General features: G+C 45.1%; 2 protein-coding genes across 3 annotated transcripts in view; one reads left to right on the forward strand and one right to left on the reverse strand.

Moving 5' to 3' along the window:
• The window catches only part of LOC130140093 (uncharacterized), a 93,297-nt gene extending 77,131 nt beyond the window's left edge, over window positions 1-16,166 (forward strand). The window contains exon 2 of the mRNA XM_056318552.1: window positions 15,165-16,166. Within this exon, the coding sequence (XP_056174527.1) occupies window positions 15,227-15,997 (771 nt within the window). The 5' untranslated portion in view covers window positions 15,165-15,226 and the 3' untranslated portion in view covers window positions 15,998-16,166. The remainder of the gene's footprint in view (window positions 1-15,164) is intronic.
• Window positions 2,104-4,740, reverse strand: LOC115678148 (protein RGF1 INDUCIBLE TRANSCRIPTION FACTOR 1-like). 2 transcript variants are annotated; one of them, XM_030601465.2, is made up of 4 exons: window positions 4,532-4,740; window positions 4,031-4,231; window positions 3,369-3,584; window positions 2,104-2,791 (listed from the first exon to the last, which is right to left on the reverse strand). In XM_030601465.2, exons 1-4 carry the CDS (start codon window positions 4,613-4,615, stop codon window positions 2,537-2,539), a joined length of 756 nt encoding a protein of 251 aa, XP_030457325.2. In that variant the 5' UTR covers window positions 4,616-4,740; the 3' UTR covers window positions 2,104-2,536. The 2 variants fall into 2 exon arrangements, with proteins under 2 accessions (XP_030457325.2, XP_030457327.2); XM_030601467.2 differs by having other exon boundaries at window positions 4,538-4,739.
• Window positions 16,167-20,865: the final 4,699 nt, after the last annotated feature.

Genomic DNA, 20,865 nt, shown 5'->3' on the forward strand with positions numbered 1-20,865 from the left:
TTCGTCACGGGCGGAGGTACGAGTATGTATAGCTCCCTGCGTTGAAAAAAATTACCCGGCTTTACACAACGTGTCAAATAGTTAGCAATATAGAAATTCCACCAAAAATCTCTTCTTCTTCTTTCTTCTGTTCCATCTAGATCAGCTTAGGCCAAATATGTTTTAAGATTAGTGGGAGATAAAAAGCTACTGATGTCGATTAGTAGTCTTGAGTAGAACTTATCGATAGACTGATCAAGTTGTCTAGCCACGGATTTTCATTTTAAGTAGAGGGTGCGTTCGTTTCACCGAAAATTCATGATAAAAAAAATATTTTTGATGGAAATCATTTTTAGGGAAAATTGTTAACTTTTCATTTACTTTGCGGTTCGGGAAAAAGTGATTTCATTCTTGTCAGAATGGAAAATTATTTTCCTTCGATCTAACCTCGTTATTTTCAGTTCATGGAAAACGTTTTCCATAAATCGATCAATCTTTCGCCGTCCAAACATCGGAAAGTCGGAAAATAATCTTCCGAAAATAGAAACGGACCCAAGAGTGACCCGATTTCTTACTCCCACGAGGAATGATTGGAAGAAGTACCAATTTGGAGAGCCAAAGAGAATCTTTCCACTGCTAGCGCTCGATGATGTGAAAGTCCAGCAACAGTGGGAAAGCACGTGTTTCATATGGGCGACGGATGCTCCCACAACCAAACCACGACAAACGTGTTTGGCCCGGCGATATGTCCGAAGTGAAAGATGCATCTTCTTCACGAGGCGTGCCAAGAAAGGTGCGTCTTCTCGAGTCACCCCCGTAGGCATTGGGCCATCTTCTTCTTTTACCGACAGATGCAGGTTTGGTTACAGTTAATGCCCACGAAGATGCTTCACTTATGTCTGATCCACACTTGGACGCATTGATGTTAGACCCGCAATTTCCATGCGTACCCACTTGGAATCGGTTTTTACTAGGAACATAACTCCTCTTCTTTTGGGGGTAATGGCAACTGCAAGTACCTAACTTTTGCCCCCTTTTTACCATGTTTCTTCTTTTTTTTATGACCGATCAAAATACCTCCACTTTTCCAATGCTTCGGTGTCAGACCTCCGATGTAGATGGAAAACGCCGAATCGGGCAATTACACCGGTAAATAACCGTCGGTTGTCTACGTCGGTTGTCTACATCGGCGCCTGATGTGGCCTCTTTCGAATGGTGTCATGTCAACAGAGTCGAATTGGATGGCCAAGACCGTCCAAGCCAGCATGCTCTCCCCGCTCATCGGCCAGTATACTTAAATCGTAATTTCTGCTCGGTAGACAAGTTAGTCAATATCTGGCTTAATTTTTGCTAATCACATCAGCAAATCACATAACATTGTAGTGACCCACATTTGAATAGTTAAGGTACTTGATTAAACGAAAAATGTTTATGCACTTGATTGGAAGGCCGAAATTCTTATTAGATATTTGCGATATCATACTTCTTTTTCTTATTTGGTTGCTACCTTACTATAGCTGACTCGCATCTTTTAAGTTTTATTTAATGCAAAATTGAGATCCTTTCATGAAGCAAAAATATTGACACGTCAACTCAATCTTTGCTACTTGGTAGTCTTTAGAAGTTGGATTATGTCTTAAAATTTGACAGGAAATGAAGCAGATGACTTTTTATTTTCAACGAAGTTGAAAATAAATGGGCTCTGAATTTTCTTCTTCCTCTTCTTCTTTTTTTACAGGATAAAATCTTTTTTACAGGATAAAATATTTGCCCAAGAAAGTAATAAGCTGCTTAAAATTCCTCCTCTTGACCAGCTGCCACCTGCAAAACATTTACACGCCATAAGACTCCACAAAAGTCACCCCTGTCAGAGCATTTTATAGTGGCCATGTCCCATCCCAAGGACGCCGAGGAAGCCGACAACCACCCCTTTTTCTAACCCCCATTCCGCACGTTCCGCCGCCGTGGGACCCGCCACAGCCGGTGGTTCTCACCACCGTGCGGCCACCGGCCACATTGAAGTTAACAACGACGTTCCTTTGGGGTAAAAACGGAAAAAAAATAAAACAGCAAGATCCTAAAAATGGAAAGTTGGAAACTGCTGAATTTACAATTTCGCAGCACTGAGATCACAAGCTTTTTGCTTTCTTTTCTCGCATAATCACTTCGCTGCTGCAGCTGTATATTCACATTCTCCTCCTACACGTCCGGAGGAAACACTTCAATATATACATTTGTGCCAAAACTTATGTCTTACATTACCCACTCTAAAGATTACCAGAAACGAAAGAAAGAAAGCAACCCATACGATCTTATATGATGTTTCCTGCTTCATCCTGCACTCAACTCTTCTTATCCGACGACATTTTCCCAGTTCACCATTACAGCCGCCGGCGTTTTATTTCTTCTTATTCGCCTCGTTTCTTCACTGTACTCCCATCTTCAGGCGTGCTTCTTCTATACACACACAGCTCTAAGGTAAACGACCAAAGAAAAGAGGGACTGTGTTTTCTTCTAAGGCTATGATCATCATCAGTAGCACCCGGGGGGGGTGTGGCTAATATTCTATGATGAATCCCCCCATTGGGGCTCTGTGGGGAATCCCCTTCCTCCGCTTGGCGATCCTGTGATTCGGGGCTGTTGGAGGGGGCGTTGACGGGCTGAAGCTCTGGACTTTCTTGCTCACCTTGCGCCGCCCGTGGGCCGCGCGGCTGCTGCTGCTGTACGAATCTTCAGAGTCGTCGTTGGACACCATGGAAGCCCTCTTGAGCTTCTTCTTCTCCTTCACGAAATTCTTCGATGTCCCCACAATCTGCGGTTCATGGGGTTCGACGCGTCAATTGCCGTATTTCATTAATGAGTCCGGAAAAAGTAAATTGGAAAATGACCTTTGAATAAGGACGGGGACTAAAGCTTGGGCAATGGGGGTGAAAGAGTCAAACTTTATAGTTAAACCAAACACCCAATTGGGTGACTACTGCTGGACTTGTGTACGCCTAACTAAAATTCTTGAGCAAAATTACATCGATCAATATAGTTGGAAATCACAATAATCACAGATTAGTCACAAGACTCGCAACCGATCGGTCTCATTGAGAGAATCGGTTCTTGATATTTGAAGATTGTACCCCTGCGATTTTAAAAAGACGCTCTTTTCCATCATCAATCTTCTCTTTCGTCCAGAAGGTTCAACTGGTGGTAGTTAAAGTTTACAAATTTGGAAAAATGGAGAAAAACTCCTCAAAGTTTTCTTCAATATTCAGGGCAATGATCACACTTTCGCTCTCTGAGCTTCCCAATTTTTGTTGAGATTTGTCTTGGGTATCATCGGGAAAAAATGGGGAAAAAGAAAAGAAAATGAAAAAGAGAAACAGGGGACTTGAGATTACCTTGCAGCCCAGAGAGCAGAACCGGAAGGAATCGAGGAGGCTTCGCTCGCACACCTCGCAAGTGTTGGTGACGCCTTTGCCAGGCCTGGGCTGAGGCCTCTCGTTCAAGAAGACGACCCTCGCGCTGTTTATGGTGTATGTCTGAACCCCTGTGATGTCCAACACCTTCTGAATCTCCGAGACTCTGATCACATCATGGTACGACGACCTCCTTATCTGTTGATGTTGCACAAAAAAGATCACAAGTTTGTTACGATTTCGGCTGAAACTTGAAGGTTATGACAATGGGTTTGAAAGGCTTCAATGTTTGGCATTCTCAGCTACACATTGACAATTTTAGATAGATCGACTATGCAATGCTCAAGGAAGATTTAACAGCAGAAAGTTTACTTTTTTGAGGACGTACAGGATTTTGTTGACTCGTTTTTTTCTCAAAAAAAAAAAAACACAATTGGGTAGAGTTGAACTTAAAAACACATTGCAGAACCCAAATGGAGAAAACGGCTAGGACAAAAACAGGGGAAATTCACACTTCCCAAAAAGAAAAACTGAAATAAAGAAGGTTTGACTTGAAAGAATGAAATAGTGCAGCTCAAATTAATAAAGGAGTAGAATCTATAATAGTGGAATCGAGAACGGTTTTAGGAGATGATTTGTGGTACCTGTATTGAGTTATGATCCTTGTGAGAAGCGAGGCAGAGAGAGCAGAGAGGGCCGTTCATGCAATCCAAGCAATACATGTTGCACTCGCTCTTGTGAGAATCTGCGTGCGTCTTGCATTGCACGAAGAACCTCTCTTTGAGCAGAGGCTTCAACCATGGCGGCCACCTATTATTGTCTTCTTCTTCGGGACCTCCACCTCCCTGTTTCAGGCACAACCAAAACAGAGCACGATCGTCACACCCAATTCAATTCATCAAAACCGCCCCCATTCGCCAGCGAATAATCGGCAACAGACAAACATTCAATGTAACGCGAAAAAAGCGATTGAGAAATGGTCAAGAGGACAAGTCAACAGCAGAGAAGAACAGGGGTTTGGTGATAGGAGAGGCGGCCGTCATCCTTTAAGCCACAAAAAAGATTCGATTTTTTATCACAACCCAACACGACCAGGCACATCGAGAACGCGAAAGAAGAGAGAAATGCAGAGAAGAGACACGAACCCGTACCATGATTCGCCTGTTCTTCGGCTTGATTTCCCAGACAGCGCTATCCTGGTTTTCGATCGCCAGCTTGAAATGCTGCATCAGGCCGCTCTGTTCTTCACTGCAACTGCAGAAAGAGAGAGAGAGAGAGAGAGGCGTGTCTGGAGGTGCAGAATGGGTGTTCTGTCTCAGAGAGAGAGAGAGAGAGAGAGAACTCAAAGAGCAAAGTGGGGAGGCTGTATCACAGAGAGAGAGAGAGAGAGAATGGGTTCTTGTAGAAGAGGAGGGAGAGAAAGCAGTGGTCGTTCTTATCTGCTCAAAGTCTACAACCGAACCTGAGACCGAGCCAGAGCCCGAACCCGAGCCTGGGAGGAGATGCGTTTGGTGCAAGGAACTCCAAACTCGCCTTCCTCCTCTGCTTTTTTTCCTATGGTAAAGATGGGGTTTAATTTCCGAGTCTTAATCTCCGTATATTATGCAGATATTCCAACCCCCGCCCCATTTCTTTAACCATATGTTGTCATTATTGGGCCATTAGCCCCCTTTTTTCTAATTACGCTCAACCGTCGGTTCTCAGGACAGCGACCGGGCCGGCCGGGGGCATCGCGCCCGCGTGGCGGCCCTCGATTCGCCGGACGAGCTCCGGCTTCATTTTCTTCCCCCATGTCTCCCACATGTTTTGCGACTTGTTAATCCTGCCTTCGATCCCGAGCTTTCCTTCCAACGGGGTCCTGCTCGTGTTGTGACCTCACTCGTCTGGTTTTAATCTCGCCGCGTTTCTTGAACGGGTACATAAAACGACAACCTCGGCGTGCTATACCGGTATTAAAAGTATCCCGCGTCGCTTAATCGGTAGAATTTATATATTCTTTATATACATGTGTGTAGTCCAGTTTATTTTGCTGTTGCGCCCCCCCCCCTCCCCCCCTCGTCAAATTTCGCGTGTCCGACTCGCCCGTGAGAGACGACGGTGTCGAAGCATCCCGTGTCGCTCGTCCATCGGAATTACGTGCTCTTTGTATGCGTATAGTCTCCTTCACTTGTTGGCTCGAGTTTCTGTGTCGGACTTCGAAAGATTCGGGAACCAAAACACAAAAGGCAATTCACAACGAGAGGTGAATTTAAACCAAAAGGGCAAATTCAAAAACTTGTCTTATAACCATTTGAACTAAAGTTTCGACAAGGTTAGCATATGGTCAAGCTACATGCCCGCTTCTAATCAAAACTTCTTGGACAAAATGGGATGGCAACCTCAGACAAAATTCCTGCTTTTGGACTCTACTATTGTCAGTCCATGATGATGTAATCGGTTAGCAAGTTGAGACCGTCGTGTGCCCGACACGTGTAATTGTGCCGATGACTTTTGGTGCCTAGCCGGCTAGGCAAGAAGATAACATAGAATTTTCGTGACTACGCATTTGGAATAACTCCGGCGACACATCCTAATCATCTCAAAACAACAAGCTGGGCCAAGGCACACGTTATCCAAAACCACGTGTTCTTAGCATATTTTGACCAATTGATCATGACGGTACGAGATCACACTCGATAGCATCGGGCTAGCGCAAGGGCAAGCGGAGATCGGTGATGCCGACGAACCGGTACGAATCCCCCTTCGGTCGAACGGAGCTCCTGAGGCGAGCGAGAGCCGTCGCTCCAGATTAACCAGGTCGCGGAGAGAGTTCCGGTCCACGCGACCCTCGCACGCGATTACGGACGTCTTTTTACCAAGTTCGGCGTGCAATCATTGTACCGCGTATCGACTCCGTCCTTCAATAATAATTCGAAGTGTGTGCGGATTTCGGGATGATATTATTGATGTCGTCGGATTTACTTGCTACCTAAGCAATGCATGTGGCCTTTTGTGTGCCCACGCACATCAAGATATTCGAGTGAAAAGGAAGCTTACGAGCCAGAAAGTTCTTTGAAACTTCAGGAATTGAATTGGGCAGCAAGGGGTCAAGCTGCTTTTGGCAACATTATATAATTGAACACCTTTTTGCTTCCCTGTGAATCCAATTGATCCCAAGAATCACACGACATATCTGATTTTTTTTTCTCCCTAATCTATCATTTAATTACAAAAAAAAAAAAGTCCCTACATTTTTTTTATAAAATAATTTCTCGCAAATCCCTCCTCCGCCGTTCTAGTTCTGGCCCAGCACGGATGGTCCGGCTGTGACCGGATCGGGAGGTGGACTTCGATCAGGAGGACGAGAGCTGGCCCGTTACACAGCACGTCCGGGTCAAGTCACGTCTCCATTGCACATAAACCAAATCCAAAACAACGACCAAATTTTCGCCGACCATGTACGTGTTGCCGTGAGACATCCCCCGCACTATCGAACGGCGCACGAAATTGTAATCTCGGAAGCAATCGAGCGAACCCTATTTCGATTTCTGAAATCTCAAAACCCTTTTTTCGAATTCGAATCGGGATCCCCCCCCAACACAAAATGTCGAATTTAATGTTCATTTGCCAAATCAATCGTACCCGTCAACCATTTTATTTCCATCATTCTACTTTTTTTTTTTGTGGTAACCCAGGGAACCCCGCACGGCCGACAGGTAAACCCTGGGGTCGACACGTGCTAGCCACCACACACGTGCACCGGTTAAGTCACCCTGCGGCGCCCGGAATTCGAACACTCAACCTTTTACGAGAGGAAGAGTGTCCTTTCCAGCAGCGCCACCCAGGCGGGTGGTCTCATTCTACTCTTTCTTATAATAAAAAATGCAGAAATGCAAAGACTAATCCAAATCGAATGAGCGAGATATGGCCGAATCCGCATTGGTCAAGAATAATATCAGTGGGACGAGATATGGTGACAGCATAAATTTACATATTCGAGAGAGACCGCATCATAAATCTCCTCAATAAAGATTCTACGATTCTTTCCTAAACTACAGCATCGTCGCTTCTGGAATTTCTTTTTTCAGAAATTCAGATATTTAAAAAGAAGTACTACAGGTTGGGCTTCCATCACCCCCACGGATCCCATATTCTTCTCTCGCGCGTGCTTGTACATTTTCAAGCACTTTGCGGATTGTCCCTCAAGGAAAAAACGTCCTCAACCATTTGCACTCTCGCCGGTTCGGTCGTAAATCTTTTAATTTCGTCAATTGAGTCCCAAACCGTTTCACATTTTGTCAATTTGATCAATTCGATCAAATTTGGCTAGAAATCACTGACGTGAACGTCAGCCGTTTTATGTGACACGACCAGCACTAGTGTAAATAAATTTTTTTTTAATATTTTAATTTTTTTTTTCTTTCTCTCTCTTTTCTATCCTTCTTTCTCTGGTCATCGAGGTTAACCTTAAGCTCGCCATCCCTAGGCGCAGGAGAACCTAGCGACAGTGAGGTTGGCCTCGCCTTGAGTGGGCAATGCTCGACCTCACCGGCCCTCGTCTAGGTCGCGATCGGCTAGAGAAAGAAGGGTAGAAAAAAAAAAGAAACAGAAAGAAAAGGACAAAGAAAAGAAAAATTAAAAAATAAATAAAAATTCGAAACAAAATGTTAAAATATTATTAAAAAGTATTCACGGCGGCGTCACGCTAGACGGACAGCATCCACATCAGCGATTTCCAATCAAAATTGACCGAATGAATTCAATTGTCAAAAAGTGAAAGTTTAGTACTCAATTGACATAGGGATAATGACACAAATAGCCCCTGAACTTTGACTTAATTTGCAATTTGGTCCCTGAACTTTTAATGTGTTCAATGTAGTCTCTGAACTTTTAATATGTGCTCAATTTAGTCCATGAACTATATGAAAATGGTCAATATAGTTCCTGCACTTGAATTACTGAAAGGACTATATTGAACATTTTCAAATAGTTCAAGGACTAAATTGAACACATATTAAAAGTTCAGGGACCAGATTGAACAAATCAAAAGTTCAGGGACCAAATTGAACATTAAGTTAAAGCTCAGGGACTACATTGAACAAATTAAAAATTCAGGGATCAAATTACACATTGGGTCAAAGTTCAGGGACTATTTATGTCATTTTCCCATTGACATAATTAAAAGGTCCAGGATTGAATTGGCAAAAGTGCGATAAGTTTAGGATTTTTCGGACAATCTCCTAGCCCACCTCCCCAAAGTAGGCATGAAGCATTCCTCGAGGGACAAGCTCATGTAAATCAAGCCACGATACTTTCGCAACACTAATAACTTCTTCCCCACCTCATTTCGAGAATGTTTTGCGGTGTCGAGAGCCGTCGATCGCGTCGAGAGAAGGATGAATGTGATTTCAAATGAGGCCCGAGAAATTATTGTTTCCCACGATTTAGACATTTCTAATCTGCGGCCGCATAATGCGTTAGGGTAGGGTAGGGCGGGGGGGTGCGGGGGGGAGGAGAAAACAATGCGACCCGAAATGTGGATTTCGTACGTGGAGAAAATGGAAGAGGATAAAGTGCACGTAGACATGACCAACTTCTTTCAATGACTATCGTGTATGATTGAACAAACGTTCTCAAAAAGCAAAAGGCCGTGGTGGTCCAAAAGTGCTCTTAATCAAGCTCGAAATCATACTTATCTCTGACTCCCCTTTGTTAATCAACACGGGTGGGAGGCAGATTATAACATCGGACTGCATAATGACTCTATTCATAGTTTTGTTTCCCACTGCAGAAAATTCCGGCAAACAGAAAGGGGAAAAATGATAAGAGCATCGATCGCACGAAGGGATTTTCGCATTCGCGCCGGATGTAAGAAGGCCACGGATCATGCGAAGCTTGTTAGAGTTTCTTCAATTTGTACATGGATTAAGAGTTGCGACGGGGCGATATCGTTCAATCGGTCCTTTAGCTTTGGGTTCCAAGCTCGGAAGTGAATCATGTCGTCTTTACCTTTGCCTTGTCCTTTCCCCCCCGCCCTTTTCGAGTCAACAGCGAAGCTTCCGAAAAGCGGGCGGTCAACCGCACGCCAGGCATGACCAGCAAGTTGCGCGGAAGCGGCCCCCGTGGAAACTGCAAGGTTGACTCCCCCCCGCACCCGCGAGCACGGCGTTTCCAAGTCAACAGGACCACCGTGTACCGCCCCGTGCCCACGACCACCACCGTCGCCACCTCCCCCCCCGAAGACCACGATACTCTCAAAGCTCCCAAAACCCAATTTCTAATTAACTTTAATGCCAGAACGATTGATGATACTGAGATGGTTTTTCGGCTGCACTATTCTCTTCTCGCTCGAATCGAATTAAAACCTATCATCGCCGCAAGACAATTCCTGTCGTGTCGCTTTCGGAGGGACCTTGGTACTTGGACTCCTTAATCGAGTCGAATCTGTCGGGACTATGTGTTGGAGTGCGGTTCGTACTCCTCATCGACAGGAATGCACGGGAGTCTCGTATTTTATTGGTAATTTGGGCTTGGGCCCACGAATAGCTATTGCATATATAAATCTCTTTCTCTTATTATTGAGAGTTACAATAGAGAGGCAAGGGATGCTAATTATAGTGGAATTTCCTATTGGACGTAACCCTAATTTAAGAGCGAACCATAATAAAATTTTGTGTCACGATCTCTCTTTTTCGCATTTACTCTTTATTTCGTTGTGTTCGTGCGCCTAATCCTACGTATAACTCGATGTTCTTCTTCTACATAGTTAGCAAAGGCTATTCTAGCGCGAATCGAGCTTACAATTTTCTCTCACTCTCTCTTCCCGTCCGGTCCAATCCGATGACGTGCACTTCGTTTACGTATGACAATGGTAAGTTGCCACGAAGTTGTGGCGAAGCAAAGGGCCACGTTCACTCGTTGCATCATGACGCGTACAGTTGACCAAGAAAGAAGGGGAAAGGAGGAGTGGATTTGGGTTCAATGCCGGGAAATTTGATGGACGACAAATGAACTTGCGCTGAGGGGAAGTGCTCCGACATCATCTGATCTTTCGATACGATTGCAAGTTTTGGAATTTTGCGATACGATGGTTAATAATTCGATGCGTGCATCTCGTCGGAAAGGGATGGCGAGTGGAGCATGGCGACCCATTTTCCCCCTTTTTTCTTTTTCATTTCCTTTCTTTTTTTGGAGATTTGTCTGCTGAAAATGTCGATTCGTCTCGGAAGAAAGAAAATGGGGGTTGCTCAATGTATTCTGACCTATAAATATAAGGGAATAATGACACAAATGATACCCAAACTTTAGCTAAATGCGCAACGTGATCTCTAAACTTTTAATTTTGTTCAATGTGGTCTCTGAACTTTTAGTACATGTTCAACTTAGCACCTGAACTACATAAGAAAGTTTAACGTTATCCTTCCACTAATTCAAGTTCTTACATAACATTAAACATTTTCATGTAGTGTAAAGGACCACATTAAAAAAAATTAAAAGTTTAGAGACCGTATTGCACATTTGGCCAAAATTCAGAGATCATTTGTACCATTTTCTCTAAATATAATGCATATAACGATGAATTTCGGTCATGCGTATTTCATAAGCAAGAGCACGGTGGAGGTATCGTCGTGTCGCGCCATCAGGGTGACAGGATGTGCGGCGACAGACGTAAACCAATGTTCGACTCCCCTTCCTACGTCGGTCGCGGGCTTCGCCGTGTTCGGGTATTCGCCGATCGCACAATGTGGTTGGTCAGTTACGTCGACATAAATCGCTAGCTTCAGTGGAACAAAATCATTAAATCTGGAAAATCAAAGTGTCCATGGGCCCAAATCCTGTTTCCTATTTCGGGTCGGATAGAAAACCCACGAGCCCACGGCATGATGAACTAAAAGACCACTTCAGAGCCCAAAACAAACCTCTAGGCTTGTTTGATCCCTGTGCTGGCCCAAATATGCCCCTAATAAAACCATAGAAGACACAATAACATTGGATTTTAACGTAAAAACACCTTAAATTTCTTTAAAAAAACAACTTCATGCCACCACAAATCACCTCAAATCTTTCCAAAGTTTATATAAAATATCGAAAATTCCTCTTGTTTTGGTAAAAAAAAACAAAACAAAATACGAATAATTTGGTGGACGCAAAACTAAACAGTCCCTTAGTTTTGCATATGAGATTCGCGCTCGCATCCATATATATGTACCAATCGATCCGCCCGGTCCTTACGATCTATCAAGCGACGACGACTTACTGTAATCAATTGCTTGCATGATCCAAAATTCCGTTGCCCGTGGAATTCCTTTTTCAGCCCGAAGGAAATATTTAAAAAAAAAAAAAAAGGAGTCAAATTTTTCGTTTAGTCAATTTACCGTTTTCTCCTCTTGACTTTTTGGCGCAGATTAGTCCCTTGCGTAATGGTTATTTGGCCCGTGAATCAAGGAGAGTCTGCTCTTTATCAAAACATGGAATCAATCAAAGGGGCAGGGAAGGATGATGACCAACCAATTTATTAATTCTTTGTTTATTTATCAACCCATTTGTTTTCTGGCTGCAGCCAACCAGTTTATACTGACATTTTCCACTCCATCATTAATAAATTCATTTAGTTTATACACGTAACTATAACGCAGAAATCGGACCGCCGGTCCACATGGTTTAATGACCAAATGAGTTTTTGGTCCGAAGCATTGTGTACCGAGAGAGAAAAAGAGCACACTTTATTTGACACTCTTGATGCATAAACCACACACCATTTTGACTCCATTAAGCACGCACGCACGCGGGGCGGTATTTGTTGGACGCTCGGCTGAGTTTGGACTTTGAAACAGTCGTCCTCTATATAAGTATTAATTGCTATGAATGAAATTAACCCTAATCTTGATTATGTTGATACTCGACAAATTTGGTTATTTAAATGGAGTACATGTTGTTCTGCTGGCTACTAGGATAGTGATCGTGGTTTGCGTACACGTCGGCGACATGTACGCAATTCTTCATTCAATCCGCATAGGTATGAGTCTCGATCGGTGGGAATCTAATACACCTTGACCGTTAGAATGGGCGGAGTCGTGGATTGCATATACCTTAAGGGATAAGCACGGCATGCCATCGCTACACGAAGTAGGAGAGAGACGGATACGTGGTTGAACTTCTGCTCAAGTCGATGTCCCCGCTAAGGTAGTTAGCCGAGTCGAATAAGGCTTAGTCCTAGATGGTCTGGAGCCTCCTCGGTTACCATTCCGTATCCCTCGGTCACTCCTCAAACTCTGGAAAATTAAGATACATTCGCAGCGTAGATTCGGCTTGTTACCGAATGTACGATTAATTCGGACTTTCATACCAATTTGCACACGAAGGTGCAGCGGTCACGGGGTCAGTCACAACGAGCAGTGGCTACGGTTTGAATTGTCCATTCCGACAACGCCAAGGGGATCATCGACGTTGGTCCACCTTTCTTCACCCTTTTAATCGTAAAATAGTCCCACATTCTAGATAAACGGCACACGAATCTTCGATAATTCCTGTATACACACATGCTCGAAATCCGATGCGATCTCGTCAGCCTTTCTCCGGTAGATACGATAGCTTTACTTTACAGAGCACGTTATCATCCCGGACCCGTAAGGACGGGACGCGACGCGACGCGACACGTGCTTTTTCGATCCCGTCCAAAACTCAGCATTTCAGCCAAAAAAGCAAAACTGAGCAAAGGAACGGTTCGATTAGCTTGACAAGAAAGGCAAAGGGAGAAGGGGACCGATGAACGGGTCATTCGAGCTTTAACTGGTCCGTTCTCATCTCACCGGAGATGGGAACGCGCAGCGCACGGCGCATCCACGGCCGAAGCTACAAAAGCGACCTCGTCAAATTTGTGCGCTCTTTGACCCCCCACCAAAAAGGGGAGCAAAGTTTCTAGAAAAGTTGAGGGTCGGAGACTTTAAGAATTGCATTCTCCCTTCTTTAATTTCAGCAAAAGATTTATGTGCGATGCACGAGGGTTGAGGATGTGCGTTCCGTGTGAAAAGGACCACTTCAATAACTAGGAAATTGTCGCGAGCAGGTTGACGGGAACGGCCAAAATCCCCTCCCCCCCTTCCTCACGAGTTTTTTCTTCCTCACCTTTTTGACTCCGCTCTGCTCCTATCTCCCCTCATTTGTTTTAATTTAATCGAAAGGAGGAACGAATTGGATAGCTGGAAATTCGTTCCTGTGGACCAAGATTTGGAAAATTAAATATCGGTCGATTTGCTATTATGATGACGAACTAGTTCTTCGCCCCGTTCGGAAATATTAAGAGGCCAATATCATATTTGGCCGTGTTGGGTCGTCTAGATTTCTAGACAGGATAGAACTGGATATGATTGGATATGAAATCTGGGGATTTTGCTATGTCATATCCACTGTTCGATGAATCGTAATAAGAAAACCGAATATTTTCACATCCTATCTTGTCCATTGTTTGGTATGAATCGTATATCAGTGTAAATACAGCTAAATATTGCACAAACGGAGATGGCAAGAATTTCTCACGACACTCTTGCCTACTTGTGGTTTATTTTTTTGTTGTTTTCCCTCTCTCTTTTTTTAATTCTTTTCTTTTTTTTTTTTCCTTTTTCCCTTCCATCGTTCTCTAATAAAATTTTATTAAATAGTAAATTATACCAATATACTTAAAATATTAATAATTTAAGAAGTTCTTTTATTCGAGAAAAATATTTTTTATATTATGGATATTAATAATCATATCCATTTTTATCGCATCTCTCGTATAGGAAAATTTTATCCGGGTTATATCTCTCATATATCCGACTTTATCTTATATTGGCCAGGCATCAAACATTGGATAGAAGTTTTTTTTTTTATCATATCCTAAATTTTATTTTGACTAGATAACCTGATTAATGACAAAATCGGGCCACCATAATGTACTGCTGTAGAGACAACACCGATCTCTAATACTCTCGAGTAATATTGTGCCTAGGATAATGACATGCTTGATAAATTTCGACGAGGAACATCCGCATCACGTTATGCTTTCTTAAACGATTCTCGAGTTATATGGCGTCGAATCTTAACCAATGGACAAGCAGCCTTGTCGATTCGACCAGGCGAATGTGACCCGAGAGACGATTGGGCCGAAGCTTAGGTGAACTAAGTTGGAAGTTAAGCCCGAAGACAGCGATAAGTGACTTGTTCGGGACGGCACGTAATAAACTCGAGTGCCCTAAACAACGTGGAGACCCCAGCACGAGCCCGAGATGTGACCCCGCGACGGGTCCCATTCCCTCGGCCATTTCCCGAGCATCTCCCCTGTTCAGACCTCACCTCGCTCTCCCGCACGTGTGAAACGCCCGACCCAATTAGCCGACCCGATCGAACCCCCCCGCGTGGCGTATCCCGTAGAATTCCAACCCCCCCGAAATCCCCAGTCAATTCCGCTTCACTAGTCCGCGACGAACTCCCACGACTCCGAAGAACCGAATTAAAAATAAAGAAAAAAGAAAAAGAAAAAGAAAAGGGCTCCGCAAAACGCGTCGTTCGATCCACCCCCCCGGGGAATTACCCAAATCCAACGCCTACCAACGCAGAACGACCTAACCACGGTTAACTCGCGAGGCTCTCGTGTCCCCAACCCTGGTCAACATATCCCCCCACTCTTATAAACCTCGTCCTCGCACGATCCACCCACACAAACACAAGCAAAAAAATCGCACACAAAAACTTCGAGCACACGAGCGCGCACACCGATCGAAGGCCGAATTAGGCAACAGAGAGAGAGAGAGAGAGAGAGAGAGGAACGAGCCGCCATTAACGATCCGCCGACGGAGCTCGAGTCAAGAAGGCCGAAGGGGAAGATGGAGAAGGTGGAGGGAATGGCGATGATGTACGTGGACGAGGAGGAGGTGTGGAAGTGCGCGAAGCACCCGACGCGGCGCCGCCGCAGCGGCATCTGCCCCAAGTGCCTCCGCGAGAGGCTCGACGGCCTCTGCCCCGACTGCGCCAGCCTCCGCCCCTGCAGCTGCTGCGCCTCCGCCACCTCCTCCTCCTCCTCCTCCTCCTCCTCCTTCTCGCGTTTCTTCGGCGGCGACTCGGGCGGCGGGGGCGGGGGCGGGGGCGGGGGCGGGGGTGGGGCCGTCGGGAAGGTCTCCAACCTCATCGACTCCGAGCCCTCGTTCCGCCGGTCCCGCTCCGTCGCGGTCTCCTTCTTCCGGTCGAGGTCGAAGTTCGTGAGGGACTTGGACGCCGACATCGGCATCGGCGTCGGCGTTGGCGTCGGCGACGGGTACGGCCCACACCAGCGGCCCGCGGAGTCGCCGCACAGGACGCCGTCGTTCTTCGGCCTGTTCAGGAGAGACAAGAGCAGGAGACCCGGAGCTGAGGCTGCGGAGCGCCCGGGCGGGGGCGAATCTTCTGATGCGGCGGCGGCGGCGGCGGCGGAGGAGAGGAGGACGATGATGAGGAAGTCGAGGTCGGTGGCGGTGATGTCGAACCCGCTCCCGCTCGGCGGCGGGGCCGCGTCGGCGAAGGGGAGGAGCTGGCATTTCCCGAGCCCGATGAAGGTGTTCCGGCAGTCGAAGATGACGAAGGTGGTGGGCCAGGAGCGGTCGCCGTTGTACAGAGGTTGAATCTTCGTTCAACATTAAGTTGATCAAATCATATGAAACTCCTACATATATAATACGAGTTTTCCAAAGATCGATGCTGGTCGTTGCTGTATTGTACCCGCGATGCTAACAAAGACATAGATATCGAAATCCCCAAAGGCAAGGCAATAACATCTTCATTTTCATTTCACTTCGTCCATTTCATTTCTTCATCGTCTCTTCACGAGCCCGTGGATCGAGAGTTCTTCAATTGATGATGATCACTGATCAGAATCATCAGATCAGAACCTCATGGGATTTACTGTACTTGATAGAATCCATCGAGGGTCGACGTCATATTTGTCCAGAAATTTGGCAGCTGATTGGAATCGTGTCATGCCCAGACTCTCTCTTTCTTTCTCGTATTCTGTTGCTTGAAATTTGCATGTTTTCTCTCTGAAACTGGAGTTCAAGAACATGGATCCCTCGTTGGATGGATATGGATCCATTGTCCCCGACATGTGATTATGGATTTGGCGAATCCCATGTGCGGTCTATATCGATCAGAGTCAAAATGGGATTTCCTCCTAGCTTCCTTTTATGGAAGATTCACGTCCAACCAAGTACCCACTTCCACCAGACTTCAAATCTACATGCCTAAGCCCCATGGGTGTTTTGAAAGGCGCATTGATTGCTGAATTATGCAGTTTACTTGAGAAAAGGAAGGGGGGGCGGGGGTGGTCGCTTTGGGTGGTCCAGCTTTCTTCAGTGGTCCAGCGTTAAGTTCAGCGCATTCACGCATTGAAAGTCTACATTGGCGGGGGAGATAAATGCAGTCGGCTGGGCGGCTATTAGTGCACATCATGAGGCTGTGATTAAAGTGGTTTACGCCTCAATCATTCCGCTAAACATTAAAGGGTCTTTGTTAACAAGTACATCGATCTCTAATTTATTTTTTGACGTGGTTGGGGCCCTTCATGGTTTGACAATCGGATGCAAATGATGGTGTGAATGTCCCACCCGATTGACGTGAGGTTCCAAAAAAGCAGTCCATCCCCCACTTGAGTTTCCGTGGAAAATCTTGGCCCAGATTTCAGTTCCCACCCCCGGAAAAGAGAAGCAGCAAAGCGCACGCACTGAAGCGCCCATCATGTGGTTTATGAGCTTCGGATCAACACCACCTTGAGATCTATCTATGGGACATAATAATTGATTTTTATCTCCTATTCCTTTCCCTTTCCCTTTCCCTGTCAATCCCTTGTTCTGAAGTGGTTGCGTGTGTCTGTGTGTGGGATGGGACTAATGATCAAGATATGATTGATGAGAGTGTGACCTGAAATTTGCAAGCCTCCAACCGAGCAGGAGAAGAGGGGTTTCTCCTGCAACCCTAAGGGGCCGTTTCGACAGCGATCTGTTTCGTTTGAACATGCGTACATTATTAAGATTTGTTGCGAGCATTAGCTTTTCGATTTAGATATTGCTGTCGCATCGGGAGTCGGAGTCGTCAACTTGTAAAGCAGCTTGCCTGGGAGCATGTCCTGCTTAATTATTTCCGCGGAACTTTCAATTAGTGTCAAAAGGAATACCAATTTCAATATGTGCAGTGTAAAAATCTTTTCTTTAGTAAGAGTTGTACTTTGAATTTATAGCTTGAAGTCAATCACCAATTGGTCAAATAATGCAATTTGACTTTAAGCTTCTAGATCTATGACTTTTCCCCCCCAAAAAAAAGAAATTACTAAAAAAAAAGGAAATCCGTAAGGACCCGTGAGGAAATACAATTTAATTAAATTTAGTCTCTCCGATTTATTTATTTTTTTTCGTTTTTTGGCCTTTTGGATAGGATGGACATCCATTCCATTCTGATCGAGCAATACGAGACCAATGATGGTCCCGAGAGAACATGTGATATTTTACCGACCAATATGCGAGAACTGGATTTGCCACGAATACGAAGAAAAGCCGAAAACGACAGCGCGTTTTCAAACACCAGTTTGACTAAAAAGCCATACCATTCCATTAACATACTTTAAAGTCTAAAACTTCGTGAAAAGCCTCGGCAGAATCTAAGCACTTGCGTACCTGTAAGCGCCGTGTTTTGTTTAATGTCTGAAAGCGCTATCTTATTCCGGAGACCTGCTCCGACGTTACGGCTTTGCACATGCAGAGAGGCTAATCTTCTATTCTTTCGGTCAGTATTAAAATCGTAAGCAGGCGACCGTAAGATGATAAGCCTCTGAATAATCGCCGGAGGATCTCTTCCTCGTTTAGTTTAATCGGATTCGTGACTCTACGGTTCGGCGATCTTAACTGTCAAATCCAATTTTTATTTCCATAACATGTACGACACTCTCGCTTCGTTTTCAAATTCGTCTTAGTTTGTAAATTGATCACGACGCCAACGTGGTTAACAGCTCTTTTCCGGTTATGGTTGGGGCTGACATGGCGCAAAACGACACCACCAAACCCTACCCCTAACAGGGGAAAAATCAAAGGGGAGGAAAGAAGAATATTTGGACATGGCTAGCGATTTCAGTGTGCTAGTCAATGTTGCTGATGATGTTGCTTGGAAAAATTCCAATTTTGTTTTTTGGGTCTAATTAAACCCGATACGTGGCCTAATTGCTCGGGCGAGGGGGAGTGTTCCCACCATCGGGTGTTGGGTTCGAGTCATAATTACGAAACCGCCGCCGATCGGGAATCCCCTTAGCTCGACGTTACGTGAAAGGCCTGCCCATCACAGCCAAGCAAGATGCGAGGTGATTCTTCAGTATAAGCACGTGCTAGAAATTAGCGACCCGGTGAGATCGTCTCGCGCAGGAGGTGAATTTCAAGAAATAGGAAAACTCTTTTAGAAAACCCGATCGCTCCAAACAACTTAATTCAAGGAAAGATGGGTTTAGATCCGAACGAATCGATGTCTCGGTAGGTATAGTTGGACTGACCTCTTAAGCGATTGAATATCTTTCGAAGAGTAGTCCGTCCATGACATGGGACCAAAGGCTGCATGTGCATGGACTTATGTGATCTTGTGGCTATTCTTTCAACCGGACAAATTAGATCTTAACGAACAAAAACATGCATGGCCAGATACATCCCTGGCCTAAGAAACGAAAGGCAGGGACCAAAAGGACGAGACCCGTGCAGCCAAAACACACGAGCAGGAATCTTGGTGTCTAGCGAAAGGTGATCTACCGCGTAGGTTAGGCTTAGATTCACAACTCTAATTGCTTTTAGGGAACACCCACCAAACCCTGCCACAGTACCAAAAACCCTAAAAAAGGAAGTTGAAATTGCAATGACAGATTGAATCGACTTGTAAAGTTATCTATTCCCTTGCCGATGGTTTTCGTTGGATACTCGGAGAAATTGCCCAAACAGTCTTTCGTTGATCCTAAACTTTTCAACTTTACCGATTTAGTCATAAACCTCTGCGGAAAGTTCCAATGTATTCCTTCTAGCAAATGACGGGAAAAGTGTCAGAAAAGTTCTAAACCTATTACATTGGTATCAATTTAGCCCTATACTTTTTTTTAGTGTCAATTCAGTTCTAAACCTTTTATCTTTGTGCCAATTCAGTCCTTCCGGCTAATTTTAGCCGGATTTTGCTGACGTGGAGGCCGTCCGACTTACGTGGCACCGCCGGCGATGACGTGGACAACTTTTGATAATATTTTAATTTTTTTCAAATTTTTTTCTTTTTTGTTTATTTCTTTTCTTTTCTTTCCCTTTCTTCTTCCTCCAACCTGTCGCCAATCCGACAACCGGCTGGAGGCCAGGGCCGGCGAGGTGACGAGCCCCCCCGGCCATTGGCGAGCCCTGCCAGCCATTGGCGAGGCTCGCCCTCGCCAGCGATGACGATGGTGAGCCTTGCCTAGCCGCTGGCAAGGCTCACCTGCGACCTCACGGCCACTGGCGAAGGCTTGAGCCCTCGCCATCTGGCGAGGTCGGGTCTCATCCATGGCCGGCGAGGGCGAGCCTCGCCAGCCCAGCGCGAGATCGGCCTCGCGACCATTTGACCTCGCCGGATGGCCGTGATGGTGGCCTCGCGCTGGGGGGGCGGGGATCGCCCTCGCCGGATCTGGCAAGGACAAGCCTCAGCAGTGGCCAACGGGGCTCGCCAGAGGCCGGCAAGGGACCTAGCCGGCTGAAGGAAGAAGAAAGGAAAAAAAATAAAAAATAAAAAGAAAATAAGAAAATAAAAAATCCAAAAAATATTATTAAAAGTTGTCCATGTCATTGCCGACAGTACCGCATAAGCCGAACGGCGTCCACGTCAGCAAAATAAAATCAAAATTAGCCGAAAGGACTGAATTGGCACAAAGACAAAAGGTTTAGGACTGAATTGGCACAAAAAAAGGTTTAGGACTAAATTGGCAATATATTTTGGGCTTTTCTGACATTTTTCCCAGCAAATGACTGACCTCAAGTGGAAAATCAAATTTCACCGGAAATCGCTGACGTGGCAGTGTGCCACGTAGGACGACCGGCGATGACTAGATCACTACGTCGGCGATTTCCGGTGAAAATTGATTGGAAGGATTATATTGAAATTTCGTAAAAAGGTCCGAGACTAAATTTCGCAAAATTAAGAAGTTTATGTCTGATTTGGTGTCCGTACCATAAGTTTGAGACTGATGGTGTAATTTTTCCTTGTATTCATCGAAGCGAAAAACATTTGCCCGTACATGATCTGTGAAGAGCTTGACTTTTATGTATCTCATCAAGTATATTCCATATGATTTCTATTGATGTTAAAAATGAGAAGCTGAGCCAAAAGTTGTGCACTTATAACGAGAACCCTTCTAGAATTTGAGTTGCCAGGCTCTTGAAATTGCTAGGAAATTGCCCCCCGCCAATCAATCACGGAACACCGGCCATGTAAAGTATCATTCAAGCAGATGGTCATA

Source organism: Syzygium oleosum, unplaced genomic scaffold (assembly GCF_021117445.2).
Source record: "Syzygium oleosum isolate NSW1041296 unplaced genomic scaffold, Sole_v2.1 Sole_v2.15, whole genome shotgun sequence".
In the NCBI taxonomy this organism is placed as follows: domain Eukaryota; kingdom Viridiplantae; phylum Streptophyta; class Magnoliopsida; order Myrtales; family Myrtaceae; genus Syzygium; species Syzygium oleosum.

Coding starts and splice junctions, on each gene's coding strand:
- LOC115678148 (XM_030601465.2), bottom strand. CDS start 4,615: ATGCAGCATTTCAAGCTGGCGATCGAAAACCAGGATAGCGCTGTCTGG. Junction 4,232..4,531: donor ACAGGCGAATCATGGTACGG/GTTCGTGTCTCT, acceptor TGCCTGAAACAG/GGAGGTGGAGGTCCCGAAGA. Junction 3,585..4,030: donor AGGATCATAACTCAATACAG/GTACCACAAATC, acceptor CAACATCAACAG/ATAAGGAGGTCGTCGTACCA.